Source organism: Centruroides vittatus, unplaced genomic scaffold (assembly GCF_030686945.1).
Source record: "Centruroides vittatus isolate TY-2023 unplaced genomic scaffold, ASM3068694v2 contig_3153, whole genome shotgun sequence".
Taxonomy (NCBI): Eukaryota; Metazoa; Arthropoda; class Arachnida; order Scorpiones; family Buthidae; genus Centruroides; species Centruroides vittatus.
In genome coordinates, this window is record NW_027122030.1 from 72,096 (window position 1) to 99,690 (window position 27,595).

At 32.4% G+C, this 27,595-nt stretch overlaps 1 protein-coding gene across 1 annotated transcript in view; it reads left to right on the plus strand.

The window, feature by feature from the left end:
• qin overlaps window positions 1-27,595 on the plus strand; it is a 120,005-nt gene that overhangs the window by 43,530 nt on the left and 48,880 nt on the right. The window contains exons 12-17 of the mRNA XM_067268093.1: window positions 578-707; window positions 2,990-3,061; window positions 14,147-14,217; window positions 20,352-20,444; window positions 22,310-22,471; window positions 27,010-27,232. Coding sequence (XP_067124194.1) covers window positions 578-707; window positions 2,990-3,061; window positions 14,147-14,217; window positions 20,352-20,444; window positions 22,310-22,471; window positions 27,010-27,232 — 751 coding nt within the window. The remainder of the gene's footprint in view (window positions 1-577; window positions 708-2,989; window positions 3,062-14,146; window positions 14,218-20,351; window positions 20,445-22,309; window positions 22,472-27,009; window positions 27,233-27,595) is intronic.

Consider the following 27,595-nt stretch of genomic DNA (forward strand, 5'->3'; position numbering starts at 1 on the left):
CTCTGTAGATAATAACAAACACAGAAATAAATAACACAAAATAAATTGTAGCTGTGCGTCAAATTCGTGCAACATGTCCGAACATATAAGCTGAACAATAGTTTGGGGGGAGTGAGTAATCAAGAGTTGCGTGGTGCTCAAACAAAAGACGAATCGTCAAGATTTGAAAATCGCGTAACTTTAGGTTTGCGTAAGTCAAGGTATTACTGTATTTAATGTTCAATAGTAGGTAAAGTGTGAATAGATATTTATCTTCGATAATCACTGTGACAGACGTTACTTAGAAAGAAAGATATATTTATATGCTTTTTCAAGAACTATTATGTGATATAAATGTAATAAACATGTAATTTTTCTCAACAGTGTGCTAAAATTTTCAAGCTTTTTTAAGGTTTAAAAAACTTAGTTCTAATCTATCAATGAGATAAATATCTCATCTGTCATTATAAAATTACAACATTCAATGATTTAGGTCTTTGAATATTTAAAAAAATATATAAAAATTGAATTTGAAATGCTAATCAATGTAATAAAATAAACTGTAATTAGTATTTATTTTAAATGTTTTTAACTATAGATGCGGAACAAGCAATGGAAAATAGTTTAATTTCGATGAATATTGTCGATGTTGTAAAAAAACTTCTTTCTGTTAAAGAGTTGCCATGCTACCTTGTACCAGTAACAACAGAACAAGCAGATGAAGTAAAGTTAGTATATTTACATTTAATGTTTTTTGTGTGTATGTTTATTTCCTAACAACTTGGATTTATATATTAAAAACATTTTATTTTCAAAATAATAATTAAAATTATTGGATCACGGTTTTGATTTTATATTTAGAATTGCTAATCAGATTAAAATATAAAATTTCCTGGGAATTTTAGGATTTTCTAAACTTTTTACATATTTGAAGCATCTTTTAACAGTTTAAATGTGATATTTCTAGTAATAAAAATAGGAAAAAACTTCAGTGTTTTTATCAAATAAATATTTCATTTGAAATAAAAATTTGTAAGAATTTGCATGCTGAAAACAAAAGAAATTTAAAATTTCATGTTTCATATATAAATGTGATCAGATATGTAATTGTAGCAAGTTAAGAATTTTTTGCTTGTGTTTCTATAATTTTTAACTTAATTATATATATCTTTTGTTTTAAATTGATATGTAGAATTGATCTACTGTTACATTAGGAGTATTCTGTAGATATCAGTTACTTTATATTTTGTTAAATTTTACTTATATTTAATATTTTATAAAGTTTTTATTTTGAAATTTAATAATAATACTGTTTTCAAGATGGTATTTTGGTGGTAATAGTTATCAGTCAAATTGGTTTCTTATTAAAACGACTTATTAAAAGTAATACACAGCGTCACAAGTGACTATTGAGAGATTGGAATGTTGATCTCTCAAAGTTTGTTTTGTGTCACATGACTCACCATTTGCTGAAAGGGAACTTTCCATATTTCTGGTTATGGTTGCACAATAGAATACCAGAGTGGTTATAACAAAAGGAACAACTTACAGGGTTGAACTTTTTGTTATTATCATTCATTCTGTGGGGTACTTTTTCATCTGTGGGTGTGCACAAAATAAGTTTTTACCTAATATCCTTAAAGAAACTTGCAGTAGGCTTTGTATGTAGTGTGCATTTGATACCAAATGAAAACTCAATAAAATCAAAGCAAATCCATTTCAAGAAGAAATATTATTTTTTATTTTTCTTACTGATCTACAGTTAAAAGAATTTTAAAGTAATACTTTTCTAAAAAAAAAGTACTAATATAAGTCTTATTACATACAGCATTTTAATATATATTTTATCATTCAGAATATAATTTGTTTATATATAAATATAAAAAGGTATAAGCCTAGTTCTTAAAGTAAAGCCAAATGATTGCCAGATTATATTGGGCTAAGTTAATGCTTGTATTGGTGAGCTTTATAATGGCCTCTTTATTTCTAGACTTATCACACTGTCATCAGACAGACCAGCCTCAATATATCAATTTAATTTTAATAGTATGCATTTCAGACTTAGTCCTTCTTCAGCTTTTTAACAACTATTTAAAGATAAAAACAAGTAAGTTAAACCATCATTAGCACTGCTAGTTTAGATTTTAATATAACTTACATTGATATATCTTTTAATGTGAGTTTACAACCTTTTTTAGTATTTATGTATTTAAATTGTTGATATTTTATTGGTGTTTTAGTGAATACTTAATGGAGAGAATTGTAAACAATTATTGCCAAATGTTAAAATTCCTTTGTATGATTTGAAGTTGCAAATATGTCAATGTAAGTTACATACATTAAGATCTAAACTAGCAGTGCTAATGATGGTTTAATTTACTTGTTTTTATCTTTAAATAGTTGTAAAAAAGCTGAAGAGGGACTGTAAGTCCAAAATGCGTACTATTAAAAATAAATTGATATATTGAGGCTGATCTGTCTGATCAGTCTAGAAATAAAGAGGCCATTATAGAGCTCACCAATACAATTTAAACTAGACAAGAAGCATATTATAGTAAGTTAAGGCCACTAATTACTAGTTAAATGTCAAGTAATTTGGCTTAGAGGTAGGTGTTAGGTGCCATCTACCATCTCTTGATAAATTTAATTAGTAGCATTAATATAGCACAATGTAATCTTGCAATGATTTGGCTGAAATTTGTTTATAATATTTAATAATAATAATAATAATATTTCATTATAGGACACACTTCTTGTTTAATGTGATCATAATTATTTTTATTTATTTAAAAAGTGTAATCTTTTTTAATTTTTGCAAATAAATATCTAATTTTTATTAATTAATGTTAGATGATGACTAATTTAAGTATTAAGTGAATTTATATCTGTTTTATAAGCTTATTTATTTATTTATTTATTAATAAAAAATAAATATAATTTATTTGTTTGTAATAATTTTCTTAATTTGAATGTTACTTTTTTATAATTATATAAAAATTAATATTTTCAGAATTCATTTCAATCCAGATTTTCAAGATATGATAAAATCCTATGGTAAAATTGAAGCATTTATTACACCAAAGTACGTATATAATAGTTTTATTTTATTGGAAAAATAACATAGCGTAACAGTCTGTTACAGTATTAGATTTTTACATAACAGCATAAGACTTACTTAAAAATCTAATGCGTTTGCCTTTCATATTTCCATTTTTTCTTTTATTTTCATTCCATTGATATATCAACATTTTAGTTTTTTTTTAATTGTTTTTCTTTGCCTAATGGACACTAAGAGGGCCTTTCAATCAAGCTCATTGTGAATTTGGCCAGATCCTCAATGGGGAGGCCATGTGATGAGGGATGGGGTTCTACAAGGGAGAGTGAAAAAGTAAGTTACAATTGGCAAAAACTTTTTGTCGATAAACAATACTTGGATGAAATCTGGTGGCAACATTGATAATACTTCTGGCTACAAAATATAGCAGATTTGTTGACTTGGCTGCAGAGGTTAATTAGTTTTCAGTCATGAAAGATGTTGCGTCATTTGGATCTAGCATCCAAATTGGGAGTTTGTGCTGAAAGTCATTACCTATGGGCAAAAAGGTGTAATTTCACTGAAATTCATTTCAACTTGAGGGAAGTGTATGGTGAGAAAGCTTTTGTATGACAATATCACATCTCATTCAGCAGGCATCATGAAGACCCTACTGGAAAAATTCAAATGGACTATAAGGGAACATCCTCCTTACAGGTCCAGACCTTGCTCCTCATGATTTCCACATGTTTGGCCCCATTAAAAAGGAGCTTTTGTAACTTCGATATGACTCCAATGAAGATATCACAGATGTGGCACGAGAATTGTTATCGCATGTTGAATGGGAATACTTCTGAGAAGGATTAGAAATGCCATGCTATAATAAATGTTTAAATAAAATTGGTAATTATATCAAAAAGTGGGCCTTGGATTGTACATTCATACAAAAAATTTTTGACTCGTATGTTTCAGTTTTTTATTTTTGGTATATGTGCTACTTACTTTTTGACTTATCCTCATACTTATCCAGATGGACTGTCATTTGAAAAATTGGAATTTTTATCTATCTGGATTTGTTCTTGGGTTCCCAGATAAGTAGGCTGACATCCTAACCATTTCAGACATTCAGCTGGCCAATTTCCTTATCAAAAAGTTTTATAAAGTAAAATCTGTAAAGTCAAAATTAAAGGAGTAAAAGCATTCTAACTTCGACTTAGAGTTTTAAGTTAGTGAGTTTATTACTGAGTTTTCCAAAACTTTTCTATGGCTGTATATTTCTTATTAGTAACCCATTTCTCGAGAATCTGTTCACAGAATGATTTTTAAAATTGTATTTAGTTTATAAAACGCATCTCAAAGCCCGATGAGTTAATATAATAATCCAATGATTGTTATTTTATTATCGCCATATTACAGCCCAAATATTTAGGAAATCATTGGATTATTATATATTTAGTTTATGTTGCTTTATTGTAAAACTGAAAGCCAGTTGCATGAAATGATTAAAAACTGAATATTTACATAAACACAGTACAATATATGTATACTGTACTATTCTGAATATATATAAACATATTCTGTGCAGAGCATGTGGAAACAAAACAAAGCAAATAACTATAAAGGATTATTTTAGCATGTTTGTGTAATGTGCTGATGTTGATCATATATATATATATATATATATGATCAGATTTAGTCAGATTTTAGTCAGATTTTGTATTGGTGTCCTTTGTTAATTTTAATAAATCTTGTTTTAATTGTTAACTGGTGTCCTCTTTGTCTCGAATATTGCTTCGCCTTATCGTCGACCCCATCTCACCTCCTATTCACTCGCGTCACGCGTAACGCTAAGCCAACGTAACATTAGACTAAAGATATTAGAGGGCTGTCTGTATCTGTTACAGACTTTGCCTTTTAGAAGTAGGAAAGGAGAGAAAGCATGAGGTGTGAAGTGTGAAAGTAAAGGGAAAAAGGATAGGGTGAAAGAAGGCATGGGGCCCCAGAGCGTCCGCATCGCATTTATTAATTAAATAGAAAGATACAAAAGTACAATAGGTTACAGTATTACAAAAATTGACAAGACATAATTACATATAATTACAAAATGGAAGCGGCGGCTATATAGTGGGCCGCGAAAACAGAGTATAAATTTAAAAACAGAACAAATACAATATATTAAGACAGAAAGTAGATATACAAATATACAATAAAGATGAAGTGCTGGGTTCATCTGGTGAGTTGCGTGTCCGCTGTCTTGAGGCTTTTGGTGTTGCGGCTTGATGGAGGGATGGTAATTGCAGGAAAGGGGGAGGTGCACGAAAACAAAGTTAGGTGAGGCTGGCTGTGTCAATTGCACTAGGAGTGTCCGTGGTAATAGGGTTTTCAACGAGTGCCCCTGTTGTCTTGATAAAGTTGCTTAAGTCGTTCCAGAGATCCTTGTCTTGGAAGATGAGTGTAGGGTTTGGTGGCCAGCTGGGGTGTTTCTTGAGATAGTTTCTCATAAGATGGGTTCGTTGACTGTCATATTTGGTGCAATGGAAGGCAAAGTGCGTTGCATTTCCAATTTCATTGTCATCGCATATGCATTTGTCGTTATCATGTAGGCCAAATCTGTGTAGGTAAGCCGGAAAATTGCCATGATTTAACAGAATTTGTGATGTAGTCTTATTAGGTCTATAGTGTTTAGCCTTTTTCCTGATATTGATGGATGGGATGAAATCATAGCAATGTCTACCGGTGTCTGCAGCATCCCATTCCTGCTGCCAGAGAGTGTGGGTGATGTCAAGTAGATCCTTTTTTAGGACGGTTTGAGGGATGGAGCTGAAAGAGAGTGAGATGGAGGCTTTGCTTCCCAGCTTGGCTAACTTGTCTGCTGTTTCATTGCCTTCGATGTCTTTGTGGGAAGGAACCCACCCAAAGGAAATGTTTCTTCTTTCACTTAGTTTTTCAGCTTTAGCTATTAACTTGGTCGCAAGAATGGTGGGGCGGCTGTTCATGTTTAATGTGTGCAGGGTCGCTCTACTGTCAGTTATAACGAGTATGCTTCCTCTGTACTTTAATATATTATTTTCCACATACTCGAGGGCTTTTAGAATCGCCCACATCTCTGCCTGCGAATTAGTACAATGGTCGGCTAACTTGTAATAAATTTGGTACATTGTATTGTGCTTTGAGTTTTTTATCGTAAAGCCTGCACCAGTACCGTTAGTGTTTCTTGCCCCATCCGTATATATTCTCCATGTTGTCTTCAGGCTGAGTGAGTCCTCTCTTTCCCATAGTATTTTGTAGGCTGGTTCTTTTGTTGGGTGCTGTAAGTACTCGTTTTTACGTAGTCTTCTGTCGATGCCGTAATTATGGATGTCATTGACAATGGTTGGATTATTGCTTAACAAATTTATAGTATTATTGTTACTAATGGTGTTAGGAAGGCTTGGAACAGTACCTTTAGATGTTAGATGCCAATACCAAGTTTGGTAAGTGGCTTGCAGGTGAATGGGAAGGAGGTCAGCCATTATGAGAAGGGCATTTGTTGGGGCAGTGTTATAGGCGCTGCAGATATTGATAGTAAATTTCCTCTGGATCGAGGCAAATTTTCTCTTCATGTGTATGTTGGTGAAAACTTCATGCCAGACTGGAATGGCGTAGAGAATCGCAGGTTCAATGGCAGCTTTATAGAGAATTCTAGTGTTCAGATAACTTAAGCCCCATGTCTTTGCCTTAATCCAGTTTAAAAGGTTTGCTTTTTGATCGATATGCTTACAGATATTACGGGCATGACAGTGCCAGTTAAGCTTGTCGTCGAACCAAATCCCTAAGTATTTGATTTCCTGGTCGATTTTTATTTTCTTGTTGTTAATAAAGATTTTGGGTGGTCTCTGGAGCCGATTTTTTTTGTTTTTTCTGGTGCAGATCATTCCTTTGCACTTGTCTTGATTTACAGGGAGGTTGTTGTCCTGACTCCATTTATGTATTTGCTTTAGGCAGACATTTGTCATTTCTTCAAGTCTGTCGACGTTTTGGTGTGAGACCATTAGCAGTAGGTCATCTGCAAAGGCTTGTAATTTTATCATGTTGCTTGGTGGAAATGAGTCAAGAAGTTCGTCGAAAACTAAGTTCCAGAGTCCTGGGCCGCTACGCGAGCCCTGGGGACAGCCTCTGTTGATGTTCTTGTTGATTATAAAACTGTTTCCTGCGTAAACGATTTTCCTGTTGGACAGGTAATCTTTTATAAGATGGTAAATGTTTGCAGGACAGTGGGTTTCCCTTAGCCGGTTTAAGAGGCCCGGCCACCAAAGGTGGTCGAAAGCCTTGTGAAAGTCAATACTGATGAGGATTGTGTGTTTATCACTCCAGGCCTCCTGAATTGTTTGTTTTACCTTCAGCGCGGCATCGATCGTTGACTTGCCTGGGTGAAAGCCAAACTGGTTGTTGTTTTGCTGGCTTGTCTTGAAGAGATGCCAATTTATGCGGTCTATTAGCAGCCCATCTAGGAGCTTTCCCATTGTCGGGAGAAGACTGATGGGTCTGTAATCCTCCACCCTTCTTGGGGTTGTTGTCTTTGGAATGAGTTTTATACTACCAATCTTCCAATCAGTAGGGAAGAAGCTCGTGGTCAGACAAGTGTTCAGCATGTGGACAAAAGCGATCGGGACTTCGTCAAAGGCTTCCTTTAACATTTCAGATGTAATTCCGTCTATTCCCGGCGATTTCTTTCTTGCCATACTTTTAATTGCTTTCTCCACTTCTCTAAAAGAGAACAGTTTGTCATTTAGGGTTTTTGTTGTTTCATGAGCCTTATTGCGGATTTCCTTTTGCGTTAATGTATCATTATCCTGGTTATCAACTGGAAAGTGGAAGTCCAGGATTTTCTCAATATTCTTCTCAATGTCAGTGCTAATTTCTGTAGTGTTGTTTTCATTTTCAGAGGCAAGGATGTCTGGGAGGAAGGCCCTTTTAGACTTTTTCATGACGAGGTTATAGGGTAGGTCCCATGGACCTTTCCTCTTAGATTCTGTACAAAATTTCCTCCATGATGCTGTACGGGTTTTGTTTATCAATTTTTTGTAGTCTTTTAGGGCAGTTTTGTACTGTGTTTTAAGTTGTTCTTTCTCACTGGAATTTTTAGCCTTGATAAATCTCTTCCTTAATCTATTCACCTCTTTTCTGTTTTGGTTTAATGAGTTATTCCACCAGTGAGTTTTTCTGGGTGGTAGCTTTTTGTACATTAGGGCTTTCTCCCCCGCCAGCCTAAGAGCATTAATAAAGTGCTTTGCATAATTATCCAAGTCTTCGTGCGTATTGATGTTTGGAAAGTCATAGTCCTGCCAGACGTTGGCAAATTCGTGCCTGAAGGTTGTCCAATTTGTTTACTTCGCTTGGAAGGAATTTAGATTGATGGATGTTGTGTTGTTATGGGAGAGTTGAGTAAGAATGAAGCGGTGATCGCTGGCTGACGGACAAAGTAATGTCTCACAGTTATCAATTCTGTGGGAAAAGTTAGCAGAAACCAAACACAAATCAGTCCATCCTTTTGCGAATGGGGTGAAAAAAGTTGGGTATGTTGTCATATTCGTGGAAATTAAATTGTATTCATTCATCATGCTCGTAATAAGTCTTCCTCTCCTGTCCTCCTTTTCATGGAACCACACTGGTGATTTTCCATTGAGGTCCCCCAAAATGATCAGATTTTTGCTCCTTATTTTCCTGATTACTTCTGTTAGTTCTTTAACACAATCTACATCATCCTCCTCAGGAGAATAATAGGCGCTAACAAAAATGATGGGGTCTGGTTGATGCAGTATGGCTGTGGTGAGTCTTTCAGTACATAGTTGGGGGATTTTGGCAATGTCGAGCTTTGGGTTGCAGCAAATGATGCCGCTCCTGGGCCTGGTATCGGTGTTCCCAGATAAAATGTTCCAGCTTCCAAATCTGACAATTTTGTTGTTGATATGGTATGGTTCCTGGATAGCTATTATGTCAACCTTCCTCTCATTTGCAACTTGAACAAGATGAGAGCAAGCGGCTTTGCTCCGCTGAGTGTTGATCTGGAGAATGTTCAGTAAGGGAGTTTGGTTCCTTGTGTTTGAGTTGTTTATCTGATTGTGGTTGTTTCTTGGTGAAGTTATTGCGGAAGAATTAGTAGCCATAGTCAGTTCGAATTATTGTCTGTTCCTTTATGCGTTGCAGGGATGGGCAGTTGTTGCTCAGAGCATTATGTTGGATATATCGCTGTTTGTGTTCTGCCACTCCTTTATTGTATTTCTTGCAGTTTATGCATGTTGGAGGTCTGTCCTTCCTTTCACAGTCTTTATACTTATGATGCTTTGTGCAGTGGCTGCAGCTTTGATCTTCTGTACAGTCACGAGCAAAATGGCCAAAGCCACAACATTTGAAACATCTTGTGACTTGCACGAAGTCGTCAACGTAGATGTTTGCCCATGCCAATGAGATACGTCTTTTAGATATTAAAATGTTTCGGAGTTTGGAAGTTACTGACAAGACTACATGTCTGCAGTTCTCTTTTGTGTTTGTTCTTTGTAGTGTAGTGCTAATTTTGGTGGTAGCCATGATTTCGTCTGTCTCAGTATCTTCCCCTAATTTGTTTTGATCAACAATTGTTTGTATTATGTTGTCGTCCTGGATTGAGTATGGGACATTTATTAGGATGACCCTGGGTCTTCTATCTTCTGTCACTTTGCACTGGATTTTTTCTGTCATGCCCGGTATAGATTCGATGGCCTCTTTTAATCTGTCTCCATCGCTCCCATCCCCCACTTTTATGCATATACCGTCAGCCTTAACCTTCCTTACTGCTTTGACAGTTATTTGGAGACGGCTTGGTTGGATCTTTGTTTTAATTTCTTTAGTTATTGCCTCCATGTCTGGTTTTTCCCCTTCCTCATTTGTCTTAGGGTATAATAATACGGCCTGACTTCCACTCGTTCCCTCAATGTCAGCTTTTTGTTCCATTGACCGCTGAATTTTTTTTGTTGTGTTGCTTGGTCTGATGTTACGACTCACTATTTCGCTGAATGTTGGCCTAGTTCGTAGTTCGGTTGCTGTTGGTTCCTTTTCTTCTAATCGTAACTCCTTTATGACTTCGTAAATTTGATGTAGAGAGCCATAAAGTTTTGAGGTGCACTCTCTAATTTCCATTTGATGATTCACTTTGATCGTTGAGGTAGTGTGCTCTGGGCACAGCTCCATGATACGACCCATCAACTTTGTAGCCTCCTCTATTAGTTGTGTTTCGAAATTTACCTTACCCCCGCCTGCTGAGGGTTGAGGTTGCGGAGCGTCCTCCGTCGGATTTGTCACAGGTTCGAGAATGATTTTTGGTTCCAATGAATCCTCCATTGTTGTAAAGCAGAAGCAGAAAACACAAAACTAGTCCTTGTTGTTAGCTGAATGGTTGAGCCGATCGGCTAAAACCACACGGAAAAACAGCGGTTGAAAGTCCTTGGCGACACTTAACACTAACAGTACACACCAACGTGTACTAAACAGTCCTATAAGGTGCCAAGATGATCAACACGTATAGCGGTGAGAAAACACGAAAACGCCGAACGGCGCAGTACAAGCCGAACGGCGAAACACGACCGGATACAAAAGAAAAAGTAAAAAATTATGACAAACAAAAGCCCGGCCGACAATGCATAGTAATATAGCAGGTTCCGTCGCGAACAAGTCCAAAAAATAAAATCGTGTTCCGCAAAACGTAAAACGCCGAAACAGCTGTGACGCGCCGAGCGGCTAGTCCAAGCACGTGGCGGTGAGGCGATCCTTTGTCTAACGGTTTTTTAAAAGTACGAAAATCTCGGCGGCAAATAAACCTAGAGCCACCAAAATTGCACAGCATGTAGATTGGCCCGACCGCTAACAAAATCTGTCGAGGAACCGAACGGATCGAACCCGAGAGGCCCGATGCGGGCCGACGAAAGTCCCGAACTTTGAATGGTGATAACTCGAAAAATTATCGGCCGATTTTAATAAAATTTTAACTCACAGTTAGCGTTTGAGAAGATCTGTCCAGCAATGTACATAGATCCGATGTCCGACGAAAAAATCCGGAGAAAATGCGATCGGAAGACGGAGCTGATACACACACACACATACAGTAACGCGACCAGTGCGAGTCAAGCCAACGTAACAGCCATCCTTGACTAGTGAGCAACCGAAAGGGGGAGACACGACCTCTCTTACCTCCCCGTTCTCACATATTGGTGTCACTCGAGTGGGGTTTCGAGTAATTTGGAACCCTGGTAGGGCACCAGAAATCACATATATATATGCTAAAATAATCCTTTATAGTTGTTTGCTTTGTTTTGTTTCCACAACATGCTCTGCACAGAATCTTGAATTTTGTCCATAGTGTTGCAACTAACCTTACCAGCCTCTTTAGAATAATCTTCCAACACTATCTATCATTCACAATGCAACAAAATCATCCCTTCTTGTTACAGGTTCAAGTGGGCATCTCATTGTTAATTTCTGCTTCTTTATCACTGTATTGCTAGGAAAGCATGGAAAGATCTTGAGTCAAAATTATGCTTGTACTTTCCTTGATCTCTTGCAGTTTGTCAGTTAATTAGCAAGGTTGTGGCTGACGTTTTCAATGCAAAAATGTGTATGTCGGACGTTCAGCGCCACCTTCCTGTAAGCCTAGAAGTTTGACAATGGCATTTGGAACGTGAGTGAAATCATGCTCAATGTTCCAAACACCATTGTCAAACTTATAGGCTTACAGGAAGGTGGTGCTGAACGTCCGACATACACATTTTTGCATTGAAAACGTTGGCCGCAACCTCACTAATGAAGCATACCCTGCAATATCATTGTCAGCACTGATAAAATTGGTGCTCTCCACATTTGTATGATGATTCATGTAGTGCCAGTACTTGCCAATTTTGTTTTCTTCACTGTCACTCACATTTTCATGAGCATTATCATCTTTGCTTTTAATAATCCGTTTCCTTGCAAAACAACTAATTGTTGTTGCAGGAACACCCTTACAAGCAGCTACAAAATTTCATGGGGCATCTAAAACATTTAATGATTTGATATTGTCGAGATTGACATTACTTGATGGCATTGTGGATGATTCCTTGATCAAGAAATCATCCACAATGTCAGGTGGATCAAGATGGCATGTTGTGTTTGGGAGCAGAAACAGAATATGAATATATTGGAGGTCTGATCCTTCTATAATGCGATCCCATCAAGAAGCAGCAAATGTCTGTTCTTCAAGACCATTTACCATTGAACATCAAAAAATTTCACATGACTGTTGTACTATTTACTGGCCTCATATTGGCAAGAATTCTATGGATGCTCACACTTTTCTTCCATCTTGAATTTGCAAATTTCCAAATTATTAATGAGGATATCTTTTCACTATCATTACAACATTTTTCACTTTTCACTATCCTTGCATTACAACACAACATAGCAGGAATGCACAAACTTTCTCAGCTTGATATATTTTCTGTGGCATTCTCACCATAGTAAGCATTTATGTGAGTAGGGTATTATAGAATAAAGCCATTTCATTAACACTTGACTTAACAAGACCATATTATATGGAAAATCTTATACTGTTCCTGGGACCTGTTGACAGTTTTATGTTAATGCAACTCCAAATTGGTTCATGTTTTGTGATGTTTTACTGTGTTACAAATTTTTTTGATTGCTAAAAGTACATATATAGTTTTTTAACCTTTTAAAAATCTGGTTACTTAATGAAGTTCAGCTTTTATATGAAAACTTTTCTAGGCTGGATGAATAAAAGAATCTTATTTTCTTAAGTATAAATTAAATAGTCCAATGAATATAGCTATAATTATTTTCTTGGTAAATGTTAAAATTGGTTAAAATATTGATAAATTTTTGCTACTGTTGATACAGTACAATACACATATTGTAATGTAATCAATAACAAGGTGGAAGCATCTGTATCAGAGGATAGTTTCAAATAACCTTTTTTGATACATTCAAAACTGTATGAAACAGTTTCAATTGGCAAGAAAATGTTCTGAATGAAATTTTTGATTGTTTAAATAAAGTTATAATCTTTGACTAGAAGTAAAATAGTTTTTGATAAAAAATAAAAAGAATGCAAGTGAAAATTATTGACTTTTTCAACATGCATATGTAAGATTACTTATTTTAATCATAACATTTTTTATTCTGAATTTTATTCAAAACTATTACATTTTCTTTTTGATTTATTTTGTGTAAAATGCATTCATAGTACTTTATTGTATTACTAATATGATTACATGGGCATTTTATGAAAAAACAAAACATTATTAAACACTATACTGTGTTTTCTTTTTGCTCATGATACATTTTGTATTTGCTTGTCAGTAACTGAATGGAACCTCCACTGAACACTGATAGTTGGTTGTAGGTTTGCATCTCACCAGTAGACTGGCAGTTTGGAGTTTTCCAGGTTTTCTTCCTGTGTTTAATGTCTAAATAGGGGCCAGTTCCTCACAAAGACATCTCAGGAGGCATTTCCTTTTGGCAGATTGCTCACTATCTCAATGTTGCATTTCTGTGTTTCATTAAACAAATCATTCACTATTTAACAAGTTTTTCTATAAGTTATAATGAATTCTCAGAATTTCCTGAAGGCTATTTATTATATGGAGTTGTTCAAGTATTATCAAAAATACTGTATTTGTGATAAATTATAGGGAAAAAGCATTGATAGAGTTTCATTTTTTTCTGATTTTAATTATTAAAAATGAAACCAACAAAAATAAGCTTTTTAAATAAGTAATTGGAAATATTGAGACGAATAAAATAAAAAGATGATTTCTCATAAATTTTTAAATATATAAAATAGAAAAAAATTAAATAAAAAGCATTTATCTTCATTATGTTCAGTTTTAGAGCTATACTTACTTTAAATATGCCATATCTATTAAAAACTGTTTTTCCTACAAAAAAAGTATATTAGTGTATTGATTAATCTTAATATTTATTACCTAAAAAAATCAAATTGTAAATGAAGGTTAATAGAAGCAGAATAGTAAAGACTACGTATCTTATAATGGCTTAAATGTTTTGATGTGCATTTAACATTTATTTATGATATATAGATATAATTAAAATATTCATAATTTTTAGATATACATTAAGAAATGAATCTGAAATACCACCTGGATTTGAGAATGATATCATTGAAGAGATTCCTACAGGTTAGTGGAAAATTTAGCTGAACCTTAACTTTAAATTGCTTTCACAGTTAAATAATAATAATTATTCCTACAGATGACAATAGAAACTCCATTAACTGAGTCACTGATGGGAGGGATGTGTCCTGAACATCTTGGATAATAGAATTTATATTTATATTTTTCTAAATTTATATTTATATTCTTCTGAATTTATATTTATAGTAATAGTATAGAAACTAAAGGTTCGTTTAAGGTTCTCTAAAGGTTCAATAAAAGAAACATTTATTTTACAGCACAAATTCAATATAAAGTTTTTTAATGTTTACTTTAACCCATTACATAATTTTTTTCTTTAAGGATAATACAAGATATTCCACTTAGTAGCCATCCTTTCTATATGAAAGCAAAATGGAAATTGGAGAGAGATATGAGTCATAGTTCTTTTACTCAAAATTAAGCTGTAATGACTATGTTTTTATATCCTGTATTACTAGATTATTTAAGATTTATTTTCATGTAATCTAAAAGTTTTTTATGACCTTGAATACTAACACCCTAATTTTTGAATGCTTAGTTGATTGAATTGTGACTAATGGAGTTTCTACTGTAATTGAAACCTATCAATTTAATCATCATACTTCAAGTTTCTGTCCTAAGACATTTTATTTACTAAAATAAGTATTTTAACTTCTTGTTTAAAAACATACATTAGTTTAAACGTTTTAAATCTAAAATTTAGTTTGGCCTGCTGTTCAGTTTTACAGATTTCACTATCTAGTATTATCAATAGTTATGTTTTTAATACATACAAACTAGGGATTGCAATATCGGACCAAAAGTTCAATACCGGTATTCGGTATTTTTTAGATCTTAATACCAGAATATCGGTTTTAATACCAGTAGTAGGAATTTAAAAAAAAAAAAAAAAAAAAAAAGAAAAAGAAAACACAGGTGTTTCTTTGTTTTATTTGCCAGTTTTATTAGAGAGAGTAAATATCACAAAAAATCATTTGTAACTTATAAATTATAACAGTATATAAATGTGAGATCTGGATTTTATCAGATCCACTTTTTGTAATAATTCGTGTTAGGAATTTTCCCCTAATATAAACATCCTGTCGAAAAACCACCCTGGACGAGAAACTATGCGTACCCGGCCAAATAACAGTCAACAAGCCGTTATTCCCTCGGATGCAGGTAGATCATCTTGCACGATAGTTTACACTTAGCGTCCGAACTCGTCATATGTTTTTAGTCCCGGGAACACCTATGACACAAATCGTCATCCGCTTACGATCACGTGACCGATTTCCCAGGCAAAAACTTATAAAAGCCATTCCTTCTACCCCCTCGGGGGAGTCTCCTATCATCTGCCGGACAAACACCGTCGCTCGTCGTCACTGACTCGGACCTTCTCCGAATGTCTCCGCGCTCAGTTGCGATATTATAAAACTGTGCCTATTCGGAAACTAATCTACACCTCGAGGATATCAAAGTGGTAACTATATCAGGAGCTAATAATGAGGTATGAACTGAAACTGTAAGCTCTCTCTCGAATCCTACGCAACTTAGGGACTTTAGTCAGCTTTTTGTCTTTGTGTCCGTTGTTAAATATTAATAAACCTTGTTATAATTGTTAAATGGTCTCCTCTTTGTCTCGAATATCGCTTCGCCTTATCGTCGACCCCATCCATCTCCCCTCCTATCCATTCGCGTAACGATCAGAAACTAAACAGCCATCCTTGACAAGTGAACCGGAAACGGGAGATACGACATCCTCTTACCTCCCCGTTTCACATATTGGTGACAATCGAGAGGGGTTGCGACTCTTTCGGACCCCCCGAAGTCACATATTGGTGTCATTCGAGTGGGGTTTCGACCTTTTCGGCACCCCCCGATTTCACATAAAGAATCACAAAAAGTAAAAGAACAAGGAACATTTTATTTATTTAAATTACAAAAAAGTGTAAATATCACTATTCAGTCTGTGGTATTATTACAAATTTTTGAAATGTGATCTTAAAAAACATAATGCATCAATTGTACTGTCATTAAGCCTGGAATGTAATTTTGTGCAAAAATTACCAGTGTTCGAAAATGCCCTTTCAGCATCTACGCTAGTTGGTGGTACTGTTAGCAATGCGCGATATACTTTTTCCAAGTATTTACCTCTAAATCCCTCATCTTCAAATAAATCGATTTCTCGTCGGATGGTTTTGGATATAACTGATTTCTGTATTGTATTTTGGTTTGTTGAAATTTTTTTAGTTATTGCTAATTCTAATTTTTGTTCAAGAGAGAATTCTTTTTCACTATCGACATTAGTGTCATCATCATCTTCGATAACTCTACTGAATTCTTCTGAATGTGGATAGGTTTGTGGGTAAAAAATGTTAAGAAAATTACTATAAACTTGATCAAATTTGAATTGGTTAGTCTCTTTTCTTTTTTATTTTCATTTTTAAAATAATTATAATTATGTAAATACTGTAAGACATTTTCTATTTCGGTATGCCTTTCTTCTGTGTGATTTTTCAATGTAATATATAATTCTTCAGATAGTGATGTGTGCTGTTCTTTCAGTGACTGCAACATGAAATTTATTTAATTCTTGTATAAATATATAAAAACAATGTTTAACAAAATTACTTTGCTTTTCGTTTACTGTCGGCCATGTATTATATTTTACATTTACTTTACTTGTATTTTATGAAAAATGGCAATAGCACCAGAGGTCGTTTTTGCCTATTTTACATTGTTACGGCAGCAGCAGCCTACAAAGAAAGGTCGCCTCCGCATTTGTGGAAATGTGGACTTGTCAACTGGTAGCGAATGGCGGACGAATAAACAAAAAGCAAAGTAATTTGTTAAACGTTGTTTTTATATATTTATACAAGAATTAAATGTATTACTGGTTGGCTCATGTATCTATATTTTAATATGAAATTTATTGTTGCATTAACTGTTAATAAATTAGAATCTCTCCGACATAATGCCTCCACAGCCAGTTTTATTGGAAGTAGAGCTGATACAGTTCTGGATATTAAGTCAAATTCACTATCGGAAAAATTAATTTGCAGGTTTAAGTCGATTATTGCTTTTTGGATTGGATTTTTCAGTTTCAAAAATCGTTCCATCATTAGGAGTAAACTGTTCCAACGTGCTTTAGAATCTAATATTAACATATGTTCTGTTTTATTTTCAGTTAGTATATATTTTTGTAATAAGGCATTTTTTGTAGGGGAACGTTTAAATATCTTAACAATTTTTCGAACTTTATTAATTATAGGTAACAATTCTTGATGAGTTAATATTTCATCCTCATTAGCAATATCTTCTTCATCAATTACATTGTCATTATCTTTATTGTCTGTATCACCCCCACTCTCTTCGAAGTCGGAATCAGAAGTTTCTATATCCACAGTATTTGGGTTCTTCTGTTCTTTATTTTTTTGGTATAATACATCTATTACTCCTAATTGAATTCCATGAGCATAGCACAATTGCTGATTTGCACCAATCAACTTTCCAACTTTTTTCATAACCGTTGCTCCATCAGTCATTATGGATACAATATCTTCTTCCAGGTATAATCCATTTCCCTAATTTACATTTAAGCACTTTCACACATTTTTCAGCTGGCATACTTCCCGAGATGTGTAAGTCCTATATTCCAAATTTTTTTTTCAGAATGAATATTTATATTTAAATAGCGTCTATTTCTTACACTTGTCCATTCATCAAATGTAAGACTAGATTTTTCACCATTTACTTTTAATTGCATTAACTTGTGTTTCAAAGAATTGCGAACACTGTTACTGTAGTTTATAACAGTTCTTCGTATAGTATTAATCGATGTTGGTAGATTTTTTAAAACCTCTGGCGGATTGTGATTTTCTTAATTCAGTAGAAGTGCAAAACACTCAAAATGTCAAACCATATAATGCTGTCATTTTACTTATAATTTCATCCAAATTATCTTTTTTTTTCAAAATAATCTAAAATCCCTGATGGCTTTGGCTTAGAAACTGTGCTTAAATTTGTATCTTCATCGCAATTAGATTCTTTCCTCTTTAACAAATTTGTATCATGTTTCGTTTTTAAATGTGTATGGAGTCCTGCTTGTACTTCCTCCATTCACTTTAATAACTCTTGAACATTTTTTACATTGTGCCACCATATTCTTTTCATCATATAAATAATGAAACCAAACTGAAGTATTATCAACAGATTTTTTACGTTCTTTAAAGTTATTCTTATTCATTATTATGGGTTTATTAATTATGAGTATATAAAAAATCTGAAAAATATTTTGAACCCTAAAGTATGATATGCAAATACAATGTGAATAACAAACTCACCAATTTAAAAAAAATATCGAAATTTTTCGAAATAGTACGCACTTTTTTCACAATTACAACCTTGTTTTCACAGATACGAATATCAGTCTACGAATCCTGCACGTGTGCAGTATCGCTCTGAGCTGTAATAGGACAGTTTTGGCCCGCCTCCTTGGGTGATTTACATATTGATCACTTCTCTAGACTGTACGATGCAACTTTGTATTCACAGTCTAATTCATTTCGCCCGTTAGGGAGACATAAAAACAAAAACGTATACTATTTTGCTATATTGGCGACCCCTGAACATATAGTGGAGACAATTTTAAAAATTTCTAGTAAATACCGAAAAAACGGTATTTAAACTTGTGAGTACCGGTATTACAAAATTGTAAAAATGACTCAAAATCCTGGTATTTGGTATACCGGTATTGCAATCACTAATACAAACCTCGCTTTTTTGCATGTAATGAATGCTAAACTAGTACAGGTAGCTTTAAAGCATCTCCTTCCCCAAGCAATTTTATCCCAATTATATTTGATGATCATGAACATGTGTGTACAAAGTGGAATTTAGATATATCATGGAGTAGAAAGAATGCTTTAACACAGTTTGCTGCTATATTAATAGAATGTTGATATTGGTAAGAGTTAATATTTTAAATCAGAAAATGTATTCTTATACTGTATGATGCTATTTATAGTCAATATCATACATTAAACAAATTTTATAATAAATTATTATTAAAATATAAGAAAAATTTACTAATTAGTCTAAGTTATAAGCTTTTAAATATCAAGTTAGTTAAAACATCATTGTTGTTTTAAAAAAAGCATTTGCATAAATGCCTGCAGGCAGTGTTAGGGTAAAAATTTTAAGTTTTTTTTTCTAACTAGTAGCTCAAAACAGTTTCAAAAGAGGTATAACAAAATTGTATTTTGAGTCCGTGTAAATTTCAAAAAGTTTCCATAGTTAAAATCAACGAAAAAAAAGATAGTCTTTGAATTTTGACTTGGATTTTTTGTGAAACTGATTGTTGAGAATATGACAAAAGTTTATGGTGACAATCAGCCATCTGAGTGCATTGTTTGCTCAGTTCAAATCTGTAGACAACACCATAGACAACCATTCTCTGGAGATTGATGACAATCTGGTTAGGCAGCAATTTGTTGAGGATACCTGGATTACCTAGAAAGAGATAGTTTCTGAACTGAGCTTTGCTTAGTCAACAGTTTACGGCTTTAAGTATTCAACTGGAAAGTAGATACTGCATATCCTGACTGAATGGAACATTATGACTGAATATCCAAATGCACATCACTGTTGAATTGGTACCAGAACTGCCTCTTTGATAGCTTTGTGACCTATGCCAAGAAGTTGATTTACTATGACAATCTAACTACTTGAGGTGCCTATGTCATGCCTGGCAAATGATTACCCACTAAGTCTAAGTGAGCTTTGAGCAATAAGAAGGTTCTATTGTGTGTATTCTGGGACCATCAAGGTATCATTTACCATCATTATATGCTGATAATTAACAAAACAACTGACAGTGACAGCTACTGAAATATGCTCAATAACCTGGTACAAGGATTGCCACATTTAAAATCTCTTTTAATTCTGGAAGTAAATACATGAGTGTATTTTTAAAAATTAAAGAAGTATTTTTTTATGTTGTTTACTTAACATATATTTTATAAAATGATTCAATTAATGATAAAGTTGTAAATAAATATATTTAACATATATTTTTTTTATTGTGATTATTATTTTCAATATGGTTTAATAGAATAAAATTTATGATCTGTTTTTAGATACGGAATCAGTTACTTCTCGATCTGAATCATTTTCAGAAGATACACCTGACATCTCAGTTTCATCTCAGATGCCAAATAGTAGTAAAGCTAGTAAGTCCAATTAATTTAACTTTGCAAATATGTTCTTATTTCAGCAAACAATATAAAAATGATGAAACATTAAATAATTATTGGATTGAATATATGTTGTTAGTAGAAAAAGAAATATATGGAAAAAGAAAAACTAAAAATGATAAATACTGCTATAATCTCTACAAATATAAACATTAAGTCCCAATAGGTATATATAGTAATAGAGCAGACCTTCTACCTGGCAATAAATGTCAGGCTTCCGGTGCTCCACTTTATTTTCAGACATTCTCTGTTTCGCTCAATGCTTTACAGAGAGTTGGATACACTATTGCGGTCGTAGCCGCTACATTTTTTTTTTACCAACATATATTCGTATTTTGTTACATTCAGCATATTACATTTTATATATTTAAATTACATATTATTGAAACAATTAATATAATATGTAGATTTTTTATAGTTCCATGTTGGCTGTTTTGTACTTTTTGTACAAACATTATAAATAAAAATAAAAATAAAAATCCCAATAGGTATATTAAAGCCAAACGATTGCCAGATTAGATTGGATTATGTTACAGTATTTATGTATAAGGGTGGATCAAATGAAAACAGAACAGTAGCCAGTCACAACAGTAGGCATTATTTATTTTCAAATGTAATCACAAAGTTACACAAGCACTTGTTCCACTGTTGCACCAAGTGGTGAATACCTCGTTTGGAAAAAGAGTTTGGCTGAGATTGAAACTAGTTTCAAACAGTGTCCGTGACTTCACTGTCTGAAAACGTCGACCTCGCAATGCTTTTTTTTAGGACCAAAGATGTGAAAGTTATATGGTGAAAGGTCAAAGCTGTACGGTGGGTGTTCCAACACACTCCACCAAAACTTCGCAGGCATGCTAAGTGTGCGAGTGGCCATATGTGGCCATGCATTGTCGTGGAGCGAAAGCACTCCGCAGGACAATATTCTTGACTTTGATTGCTGCATGCAAACATTCCAGAGTATTGCAGTGATATTTGCGTGCGTATTCCTGCACGCAAATGTTTCAGGATACCACGTTGCTCTTCTTCAGTTGCAAACATGACGCAGACGGATTGCCTGCTGGATGACATTCCTGGCCAACCACCAGCTCATACCACGTGCTTGCGCACTCTTACCAAGGGTGAGTCCATTCATCAATAAGGTTTCTCTTCTTTCATCTCCCGCTCTACATCTACACACAGTTTTGTTACACTCACATACACATACACCGAATTATGACCACTGTTCCATTTTCATTTGATCCACCCATATAATGTAATCTCTACTGACAAAAAACTGAATATTTATCATAGTTCATTAAAGTAAAAACTAACAAAATAATTATTGTTGAGCGAAGATCAAATTCTAGAATTAAATTTTCATTTAAAGATGACAAAATTTATTTTAAGAGAGAGTTCAGGATAAATAGTCTTTTTAAAAATGTTTTTTTACTTTAAAGGAGCACTGCAAGCTTTCAGTCACCCTCTTTAGATTAAACTTTGTACATCAAAAAGTCCACTTCAGACTGACTAGTAGCCTTGCTGACGACTTCATTGACGTCCCACCAAATAAGCAATTAGCACTATAATTACCAAAGACTTGCCAAGGCACATCCAACGGCAATGTTCCCATTGCCGTTGGATGTGCCTTGGCAGTCTTGGTAATTATAGTGCTAATTGCTTATTTGGTGGGAATGTTGTTTTAGTTAAATTTTTATTTTTGTATTAAAACTAATTTTATTTTAGCAGTATTTATATAAGTAAATAAGAATTTGAAAAGAAAATGTAATATCTGAACATATAAGTAAAATTGATATCTCTATAAAATGTTCAAACTTACTTATTGATTTATTTTTAATTTTTAGTAAAAGAAGACAATGTATTTGTTACTCATATACAAAATCCTTCAAATTTCTGGGTACAAAAATTAAATGATACACGAAAAATGAAAGGGTTGACAGATGCAATAAATAAATGGTGTCGTAGTCCTGAAAGCTCAAAATATATTCCATTATCTTTAAAAACAGGTAAGCTTTGTTTTTTTTGTTTTAAGATTAAAACAGGAAAAAAATAATTTTTTTTCTGTTTTAATCTTAAATCTTCTATTTTTTTTTTAATATAAAGTAAAGTAAAAAAAAATACATAACTTTAAATGTTACACTTTTGTGACAGATATACTGGAAATAAAGATTTTGTGTTAAAAAAGTTCTTTTACTTCAGTAAAAGGAGATATATTTTTATACCACTTTTAACTAATTTTAATTTTGTTTCAGGAAATTGAATGTTTCTTTACTTTTAAGCAAAAGAAATAATGATTCAATAAAATTAAAAATTTTGAAATCTTAATTTAATCTGCTGAAATTTATAGAAATTATTGAATATTATATATATAATTTATCTACATAACTGTTAAAATATGGTGTACTTACAAATTTGATTATTCAGCTAATTAATAAATTGAAACATTTAATTGACTTGACCCCAAGAAAAGAATTTTGATAATTATAGTTTTTATGTAAGCAATAAAGCAAATCATTAGTGATAAATATTTGTGTTTTATGTAGATATTTTTTTACTCTACCCTACATTATGTTATTAAATGTTTTGTCTATTTAAAATAAAGACACTGCACCAGTGTTTGAAGTGATAAAAAATACTTTATTAAATTAGTAATTTTCCAATACTGGATGACTGAACTTTTTATGTTTAGTAACTACTTTTTGTCATTACTAAGTTTACAAAATTTAACAAACTATAGTTAGTCTAAATTAACTTGATTAGGTATGAAAAAGAATGTAGCACAAGATAAATTCTGTACTTAATTAACTTTTTAGGAGCTTTCACAGTTCAAGCATAATTTTGTCAATTTTTCAATCATCTTTTACACATATGGCTACCTCATATTGAAGTACAACTTTACGAATTCTAAAATTCTTAAATTCATTTATTAAAGCCATTATTTAGGATATTGATATAATTTTATGAAAACTGCAATTTTAATGTGCTATTACCATGAATATGCAAGTTAGTTAGTTAGCTGGAAAGTGTTTAGTTTTAAACAACATAAACTCAAAACTTGTTAATAGAAATAAAAAGATAAATAAGTTTCTAAGTAATAGCATGTGAATTTTATATGTAGTTATTTCTTTTGATTAAAATTTTATTATAAGATAACTGTACAGTACCTGATATGAAAGATTCAGATTTGTTTTTGTCCCTTTGTATTGTAGATAAAAATCTTTTCTTTTGATTTATCTATTTTCTACAAGATAAAGTAAGAAAGTTGTTTCACTTATAAAATACAAAATTTGTCAATATTCATTTTATTATATTATCAAAAAAACTATATAAAAAAACTCAGACCTCCCAATCAATATTTTCTTCTATACAGTTAATTTTAGATATAACCATATTAATCATTCACTGGAGGTGAAAATGAGATAGAGGTAGCATAACTGGTAATATATTTGTATGCAGGTTTGAGTCCTGCTCCAGGCCATTCTTTTCTTTCAGAGTATTATAAATTAAACTTATTTATTTCTAATTATTAAATTTATCAAGAAATAGTGCTTTGACTGCTCTCCTCTATTCAAATTACCTAATAATTAATTAGCCTTAAATAGCCTGATAAAGGAATCTGGCTGTTTATTTGACATTTAAAGTAATTATTGGGTTTGTTTTATATGTTATTTCATTATTTTTATTGAACTTAAACATATTTTTAATGGAACATTGATCATAAGAATGATGATTCATAAAAATATAATGAAAAATTGTATTACTAAACATTCAACTTCTACATTTCATTTTAGTATACTTTTGTTTTCACTGATAATTATGAAATTTGTATTTCATAAGAATAGGAATACAATTAAAATTTTAAACATTATATTACAATTATAAATTTTTCAAAATTATTGGGTTTTTTGCCATTTATAGGGTCGTGTAGCATAAGAATTGAGATAATTGGCAATTTAGAATGCTGCAGCTCGATACAAGTCTACAAAAGCTGGAACGTACACTCATTAAACTACACACCATACACAGTCTACCAGCAAATAATATCAAAGAATGAAAGAAGCTCTGGTAACATTCTGTAATGATTGACACTTGATGCAGATCCATGAAAGAAAACATTCTGTTTTTATTTGATTCCAATAAATATTATTTGCTGAAAGACTGTGAATGGTGTGTAGTTTTAATTTGCTGCAGCTTTCATGTTTGTACTATTCAGTTGAAGTTGTCGTATGAGAATTATTAATAGCAATTGATTTGTATTTTTAATAATTCTTTCATTGGTGATCTTATCCCCTCCATGTAAAGTCAATTACAGTGAAACCTTGCTTAACTAACATCTTGCATCATAATGAGTATTTCACATAATGAGCAAAACAAATTGTAAAAGTTTGACTCACTTAATGAGCAATTTTTTACATAATGAGTGATAAGGAGAGGGGAAATTCCAGATTGTGTGCATGCTCCATCAGTCTGTGTTTAGCACGCGTTCCGCTAGCATCTTAGTGTCTCTCATAATCACACATTTTTCCAAACTTGTGTTTGTACATATTATGTATAAACGTCGACAATCATAGCCCTTTATATAATAAACACACTATCTCGTACTAAATTTAATGACCAATTCCAAATTAAATTTTAGAAATGTCTAAATTAAAAATAAATATAATTATCAAATTTAATATGAGATGGCAGCATAACTGCCTACCTATAGTCAAATTAATTAATTTCTAATATTTAATTATAGCCTTTACATAAACATATTGTTTGGTGTTTTCATCAGACATATTATTTGTGATTTTTTTTTTTTGTTTTCTGCAAATGGAATTTGCATTCCAGGTTGGTTCATTCCATGCTAGAAGAAAAGATGATGATGATTTATAGTTATGCAATGAATATTCGGTTACTATTCAATATTTGGCCTATTTTTCGTTATTCGGATGAATACCTAAAAACAGGAGTAACAAATAACAAAGACACAGTAAAGTAATCATTTTGGTGACTTTCATTAATGCTGAACATACATTTCAAGCTTGAGAAAGTGCAATTTTTTGCTTATTTATCTAAAAGATCAAAGGAAAAGTAATATAAGTAAGTTATTTTTTTTAAGAGATCAAAAAAAGGTAACAAATCAAATGAAAACTACCTACTTATTATGTAGTTTAGTCATTTATATATTTGTATATAAAAGAACAAGTCCTGATAGGATAATTAATGCAGAGCCAAAACTACTGGTGCTAGAAACTTAAAAATTTGAGGGTTTGTTCCTTTTGTAAAGTTTAGGCGTGCTAAGAAAATATTTTCCATTTTACAATTACGTGACTCTTAGCCTGGTGATAACAGAGAAAAGAGACAGACAGGATATCGGTATAAGTCACAGTTATGATTTCATAGATTCGAGACAGCTTGTCTCGAATCTATGAACGGAAAGGCTTTCGCCCATGCATGCTAAGTGACTTTCATTACAACCATTTAGCTTTCCGAAGTCTATAAGAACAATTATTTGCATTGATGGCCGTGAATTTCACGCCAATGAGCTGCCTCAACTTGTTCGATTATGTTATCAACTGAATTTCATATTTATTTTCACATTTTCACTTGGCGGTCTTTCTCTGCTTTTTTCCCGTTATTTACACGTGTAGGTCATTTCATTGTTATCCACATTTGATATCATCATTTATTACATACTACCATGATATTCATGTCTGTCCGCTACAACTGTCAAGAATTAACGTGATTGGTGAAGCGTAGTGACAGCGGGCCAATAGAAAGCAGATTGCATGATCCTTGCCATAATGAGGTTTGCGCGCCAATTTTCATATGTGCGTTAATCAAGCCGAATAGTTTGGCCAAATATTCAGTATTTGGCCTGAGGCCAAATATACTATTCATTGCAACATTAATGATTTATGCTTCTAACAATGTATATTGTGTAATTTTCTTTGAATAAACGTTATATATAAAATATTTCAGTATTTCTTTGGTATTGAATGCATTATCATTTTTTACATTAATTTCTATGGGAAAAAGTGTTTTGCTTTACAAGTAAGATTCTGGAATGAATTATGCTTATTAAGCAAGGTTCCACTGTATTATTATTATTAGGCAGGCTGTTCTAAAATTGTTAATAAAACCATTATACTCCCTAGTTAAATTGTTTATTTCCGATCATATCTAATCATTTTTTATCTTTTTGTTGATTTCAAATTATAATATGTAATTAATGGTTTGTTCCTTTTTCATGGGTGGTGTGTCCTTGATATGTTCATTGTCATCTGGGTTGCCATCTTTGGCTTGGTCAAATCAATGATGGTTATGGAAAAAAGAATCCAAAAATTATATATATTATTTTCTTTTATTCTTTTCTAGAAGAAAAGAATGATAGAATATTTTTTTATAAATTCTTTTTAAATTTAGATTTTGATATTTTTCTAATTAAGATATTTGCATAATAATATTGCATAGAAATAATTAAAAATTAATTTAATTTGAAAGATTTAAAATTGAGTATTATATTTCAATTTGATTACAATTTTTTTAAATTACATAGGTGAATTGTATCTTGTACTGTATAGTGAAGATAAAGTTTGGTATAGAGCAAGAGTTAACAAAATATTTGATTTATCTGATGATGATGTTGTCTTCTCGGGTGAACTTAGTCCGTTTGAAGAAAAAATTCAACAACTGAAATTGGTTCTATCTCCAGGACAGGAAATTCTAGCATATGTGTATTATATTGATTTTGGGAATATCGACATTGTGCCAATTTCAAAGTTAGTTTTTGTTTAATTTAATTTTTATTTAAATTTTAATTTAAATTTTAAATATTAGTGTAAACATTAAGGATAAAATTACATTCTTAGATTTTTTCATAATATATTGTGTGTATAGCTTTTAATTTATATGACAGATTTTTATAATAATTGCATAATTAAGACTGAGTAATCAGTCTTAATTATGCAATTATCATAAAAATAAGAGGTTTAATAACTTAAATTTATAAATTTAAATTATTAAATATAAATTTATAAATAACAATTAAAAAGCATATTGAACATGTAACTCTGTGAATTTTGGAAAGGATATAACACACTACAAATAGTAAAAAAGGTTTGTAATGTGTATGAGGAAGATGC